The sequence below is a fragment of the Prosopis cineraria genome, unplaced genomic scaffold (assembly GCF_029017545.1).
Source record: "Prosopis cineraria cultivar Desert tree isolate PC_DT_omini unplaced genomic scaffold, ASM2901754v1 PC325, whole genome shotgun sequence".
Taxonomy (NCBI): Eukaryota; Viridiplantae; Streptophyta; class Magnoliopsida; order Fabales; family Fabaceae; genus Prosopis; species Prosopis cineraria.
The window spans coordinates 20403-27123 of NW_026555652.1; the positions used below are offsets into that span (position 1 = coordinate 20403).

Genomic DNA, 6721 nt, shown 5'->3' on the forward strand with positions numbered 1-6721 from the left:
CCTCTCTGTTATGCCATCTGTGTCGTGCTGAGCCAAGAAAACGTAAAGCATCAGAACTGGGGTGAGGCTGTGCGGTGAGCTAGTATTGGTACTGTGAGTTAAGCTTTCTTCCTCTGTTGTGCGTGGTAAAAGTGTTGTTTGTCTTCTCCCCTGTTCAGCTGTAAACCCAACATCCCTATTTCTTTTCTTCTCGGTCTGTGGTGTTGATAAGGGTGCGAGGAAGAACGGGACCCTAACCAGAATTAAAGGCAAGGAATATTTTGAGAATTTAAAGATTCAACAAGTAAGTGAATAGCATTCCCTTTAATTTAATTTTTATTGGTATTTTTATTTTTAACAAATTTTCATTGAGATATTTCATTCTTGTGAATTACATTAGTTTTGAAACTCTGTGATATTGATGCGAGATGTTTAAAAGAGGATATATGCATTTATTTCCTCAGGAAATATGTTTTAAAGATTTATGGAATTATTTGGTTTATTAAACTCTTGAAATCCTTGATTATTTAAATAACGCAAGCTCATATAATATTTTATGAAAGACCATTTTCAACAGGTCTTAAATTAAAATTTAAAGTGATACATGCGAGTTTGGCATTGGAAATGTTGATTATATTTCAGAAGTAATTATTTTCTCGCATGTTTGAAACATGATTTTTGAGAGGACTCCAAACAGAACACTGCTACTAACGGCAGTTCTGTTAGCCCGTAGCGCTGTGGTTGAACACTAGCTAGTTTGTTTCGTGAGTTTTATTCTCACGTTTGGTATTCGTGGGCTTCATACCCGCATTTGATTTCATGGCCTGAGCCGCGTTTGGTTACTTACCCTCGTGGGTTGTGTGTCCGCATTTATTTCGTAGCTTCGGCTGCATTTGGTTATTTACCCTCATGGACTGGTGTGTCCACGTTTGTTTTCGTGGCATAAGCCGTGTTTAGTTATTTACTCTCGTGGACTATGTGTCCATGTTTGTAACTTGTTCTGTTGAGTTCTCAAGATTTTAAAGGTTGATTAATATGTATTTTCGAAACTTACATGATTTTGGCTAGTAAATTGTACCACTTTGAGTTATACGTGAGCAGATTATTTTCTTAAGTATGATAATATAAATTTTTTTTATTTATTTATTCTTATTTTACAAACATGGCTATGACTTACATGCTTATAAATTTTGGTGGAATTATTTTTAATTAGCTGACACTATTATTAGAGGTTGTTGAGTTAAATTTTAAAAATTTTAATATGGGAATGCTATTCACTAGAAAATTATTTTGACCTCAGATTTGTTAGCTGACACTAATCCCACCATCGACCTCTAAAGGGCAACTAGCTAGAGTGGGTGGACCTTTTTGATTGGTATTATTGCTTTAATATAAATATATAATTTGTATGTCTTTTTGATTTGAAAGAAAGAGTAGATGCTCCAAATAGGTTGTTGATGAATCTTATTTTTGTCTGTATATTGATTGCTGGCTGGAAGGAGCTACGCTCCTAATTTATACTGTTATTTGTAAAAAAAATTTTGTTGTAGAATTTTCGGGAGATCCTAGTTACAGGGGAGGTTCTGCCGAAATTTCTACAAAAACGTCAACACTTTCTTATGATAATGAATTTAAAGAAATTATTTTAATTCTCATGTGATTTGATTGAATTTTGTTCTTTTCTTGAAAAATGAAATAAACATTCACTTGGAGGCTTACAGGAATGTGAGAATGGTTCACACCCGTGCCGGTCACCCTCTATTGTTGGGGCGTGACATTCCGGCAAGAACAAAAACTTTGCCATTGATGCTCAACTTTTGACTGCGACAAAAGAGTCACAACTGATTGGTAGTTAAAATTCTTCACCTTTAATGGCACCAATTTTTCCTTTTAATGGTGTATTGCAGCTTTTTTTTATTATTGCATATAGAATTAATGACAGAAGCTTTCATGATGACATTGTGACAAGTTTTCAATGGTGACTTTTTAATTTTCTGCTGTGACTTTTGTCATGACTATACTTTTGAGAAAATCCAGATTCATACTGATGATGAATTTTACAATGATGATGAATCAAACAATTTGTGGTGGGCAATGAATTTCGCAAGATTTTCCAAAGAAAGATCTTAATCCTTGGAGGTAACAGAATTTTCCAAAACCTCTCACGGTCTAAATTAAGAGATTGAGTATGGTCAATATAGTGAAACATCCAATAAATCCACCCTTGACTGACCATTTTTCATTGGAGTTTAAAGTTTGAGGTCCGTTTACTTACTAGAAACGAATGAAATGTAATGAATTAAAAAAAAAGTTAAATGGCAAACATACCTTAAAAATTTTTCTCTAGGGGTGCTTGACAACTAAACTTTTTTTTTTTGGGAATATTTTTGCCATGAAAGTTTAAAAAACGAAGAATTTTTGCCCCACCATTAAATATAGGAAATGTTGAAAGTTAACTGAAGTTTGATTAGGATATTTCATGATTTTTCCCTCCTTCATTTGTAGGAAGAAGAAAAGTTAAAGAATTCACTGGAGAACAAAATTAGAGACCAAACACAGAAGGAAGGAGGAAAAAAATAAAAAAAACATCATTGGTCAAACTTCAAGTTAATAGTCAACGTTTGTAATTTTTAATGGTGAGGTTTAAATGCTCTATTTTTGAAATTTTCAAGACAAAAATGGTCCAAAAAAAGTTTAGAATGCTAGGCGTCCCTACAAAAAAAGTTCTAAGACATTTTTATCCATTAAATCTTAAAAAAATAAAGGTAAAAAATGATCAAGGATACATGAGCACATTCATAAGGCATGGGGTAATTTAGTTCATGGATTTGAGAATCATGATTCATAATATTTTTGTTTTTTAGTTTTTTTTCATTGAACTAAATCCTACCATTTATATAAATCAAGTTCTATATAGTATATACATATCTTGCTCAATGAGTTTATGAGATGATTGTCATGATTTTATAAGCTAGAAACGTAAATACAATAAACTCGAAGAGTTAGCCTACAAATTTAACTGAGTTTTATCTAATATGAGTTTATGATCGAGTTAACATGATTTTATAAGCTATAAACATAAAAACAATAAACTTGTAGAGTCAACTTGGGAGTTTGACAATAATACTCAAATCCAATTTAACATAAAAGCATTAAGTCATATATTATCTTTTATTTATTACACAGTAACATTTTTTTCTTACCCAAAAGAAAATGTCCTTTTTGTTTAAAATACATACTTATTAAGTATATAGTTTGCATGCAACAGAGAATCAAACTATATTACATGGCTAAGCTTCAAGTCAACAGAATAGACTTCATTATTGGTGATGTCTTTGGTAAATCCACTTCCTCGTCAGGAGACTTGCTGAAGTATGCACGGCAAGACTCTACATAATATTCAAATTAAAAATGTTAATAATTAATATAACTCCAAAATATCAGATGTATATAATCTAAGGCATGTCTTCTTTGTCATATTTATTTTATAATGTAAATATTTGTGTTCAGTATGGAAGATATAATCCTAGAATATTATATGAATAGGGAAATATCTAAGAATTCAAAAGGAAAAAAATCAAATAATTAAAACATACATCAGAAGTTTGTTAAGATCACTTACCGCAGTGCCGATTTTCAACGAAAACGGTTCGTCTTGAGGACCCCCATATCAAGCTTGTCTTGGATGCGATATAAGAATCTAAAGTAAGAATGCCTGAAATTCTTGTTGAAGAAAATGGCAATACAGACTCCCCAAAAACCTGTGGCGAATCCAACTCCAATCCCAACGTAGAAGTAAAATAGAGATTCATCTTCTTGACTATCATTTGTTTCCACGGGTTCAATGTGCTCTTCTTTATCTGTGCAATTTTTTGGAAGTGGAGCTCCACATAATCTTGGATTCCCCATGAAACTTTGTGGATCAAACCCTTGAAGTTGAGTTCCTGTTGGGATCTTACCAGTGAAATTGTTGAAGGAAAGGTTCAGGCCTTCTAGAAAAGACAATTCAGCCCTATCTTGAGGAATTTCACCTGAAAGTTGATTGCTTGCGAGATCAAGAGATTCCAACTTTTTCATGTCCCTTATCTCATTTGGTATGTTTTCATCAAATTGATCACGGGACAAGTTCAAAGATTGCAATTCAGTGAGACTAAATATCTCTGGAGGTATTTTTCCAGACATATTATTACTTGATAGATCAACAGAATGCAATAATTTCAAGTTTTCGCTGTATCTTGGTCGTTGTCCTTTTATATGCACCACAACACAGTCTAGCATTTCGTAAATGATATCTTGAATTTCAATGCAATATCCGTAAACCCCACTATGTGAATTAGGGAGAGTCATGGCTGTCATATTTTGTAGACAAACAGGTAATGAACCTGATATTTTGTTGTTTGCAAAATCCAATATTGTAAGGGAAGTCAATTGGCATATTTGGAGAGGCATATTTCCACTAAGTTGATTGTGTCACGTCCTGAAATAAGGGTGATCGGCACGGGCGTAAACTATTCTCACCTTCCCGTAAGCCTCCAATTTTATCGGATGTTTATTTCTCTTTTGTTTTGTTTTTAAAAAAAAACAAAATTTAATCAAATCACATGAGAATTAAATAACTTCTGTAAATTCATTATCATAAGAAAGTGTCAACGTTTTTGTAAAAATTTCGGCAGAACCTTCCCTGTAACTAGGATCTCCTGAAAATTTTACAACAAAATTTTTTACAAATAACAGCATAAATCAGGAGCATAGCTCCTTCCAGCCAGCAACCAATATACAGACAAAAATAAGTTTCATCAACAACCTATGTGGAGCATCTAGTCTTTCTTTCAAATCAAAAAGACATACAATTTATGTATTTACATTAAAGTAACAATACCAATCAAAATGTCCACCCACTGTAGTTAGTTGCCCTTTTTGAGGTCGTTGATGAAATCGACATCAGCTAACCAATCTGAGACCAAATAATTTTTTCAGTGAATAGCATTCCCATAGAAAAATTCTTAAATTTCAATTGACAATTTATAATAATGGTGTCAGATGGTTGGAAGTAATTCTATCAAGATTTATAATGTACATAAGGCATAATCATATTTATAAAATAAGAATAAGTTGAAAACATTTTATGTTATCATGTTTAAAGAAACAATCTGCTCTCATAAAACTCGAAGTGATACAATTTACTCAAAAAAATCGGGTAAATTTTGAAAACATATATTAATCAACATTTAAAATTTTGAGAACTCAACATAACAGGTTACAAATGTGGACACATAGTCCACGAGAGTAAATAACCAAACGCGACTTATGCCACGAAAACAAACGTGGACACACCAGTCCACGAGGATAAGTAACCAAACGCGGCTCAGGCCACGGAATCAAACGTGGGTACGAAGCCCACTAATACCAAACGTGAGAATAAAACTCACGAAACAAACTATCTAGTATTTAACCACAACGCGCTATGGGCTAACGGAACTGCCGTTAGCAACAGTGTTCTGTTTGAAGTCCTCTCAAAAATCGTGTTCAAACATGCGAGAAAATAATTATTTATGAAATATAGTCAGCGTTTCCAATGCCAAACTCGCATGTATCACTTTAAATTTTAATTTAAATCCTGTTGAAAATAATCTTTCATAAAATAATATACAAGCTTGCGTTATCTAAATAATCAAGGATTTGAAGAGTTTAATAAACCAAATAATTCCATAAATCTTTAAAACATATTCCCTGAGGAAATAAATGCATATATCCTCCTTTAAACGTCTCAAATCAATATCACAAAATTTCAAAACTAATGTAATTCACAAGAATAAAATATCTCAATGAAAATTTATAAAAAAAATAAAAGTACCAATAAAATAAAAATAAATTAAAGGGAATGCTATTCACTTACCTGTTGAAGTTCTAAATTCCCAAAAGTATTCTTCTTTTAAATCTTTTCAAGGTCTTGTTCTTCCACACACCCTTAAACACCAATAACGGCAGAGGCAGCAAAGAAGGCAGAATCTACAGCAAAACAGGGGAGAAAAACAAAACTCTCCAGCTGATGCAAGAAACAGAGGGAGACGTAGCACCATTCAAAAGAAAAGGAAACCAGAGTCAGCATCGCCTCAGCTCAAACCAGCAGCAACCATTTTCAATGACTTAACACGGTGGAACGCTGAGCTCGTACAAGGGAGAATGATGCAGAAACAGGGAAAATCCTAACCGAAATGGAAGGACCAGCCACGAGCACACCGGCGATGATAAGCTACAGGAACGCAGTGCCAGCTACGGTGGAAAGGGAAGAAAGCAGTGACCCATGAAAGGCTAAGCAAAAATTCGTCCAACCTCAGATCTCCTTTTTTCTCTTCGATCTCCAGTGACGACGGTGAGAGACGCACCCACGGTCACCGGCCAACGAACACAGAAGGAAGAGGAACGATGAAACTCTCTCTCTCTCTCTCTCTCCTCTCTCTCTCTCTCTCTCTCGTGGAGCTTCTGCTCTAGAATGACCGAGAAAAGAAGAAGGAAGAGTTAAAATATCTGATGAAGCTAAGGGCAGTTTAGTAATTTCGCACAGCCAGAAAAAGAAAAATTTAACTCTTCTTTTGGTCTTTTCCAGATTCAAACTTGGAACCTTATGTATGGGAGGTTGCTCAGCTGCCACTAGACCAAGTTTTTAACTTGTTATATTTATCCCAAAAATTAATATAAATATACTTTAAGCAAGTTACCCTATATATATATATATATTTAT

The 6721-nt window shown here is 33.7% G+C and overlaps 1 protein-coding gene across 1 annotated transcript; it reads right to left on the reverse strand.

Moving 5' to 3' along the window:
• Positions 1-3615: 3615 nt before the first annotated feature.
• On the reverse strand, positions 3616-4326 carry LOC129296410 (receptor-like protein EIX2). The gene has a single exon (XM_054935014.1). It carries the CDS (start codon positions 4324-4326, stop codon positions 3616-3618), a length of 711 nt encoding a protein of 236 aa, XP_054790989.1.
• Positions 4327-6721: the final 2395 nt, after the last annotated feature.

What these genes read in the sequence shown, in the direction of transcription:
- LOC129296410 (XM_054935014.1), bottom strand. Translation starts at nt 4,326, where the DNA reads ATGACTCTCCCTAATTCACATAGTGGGGTTTACGGATATTGCATTGAA.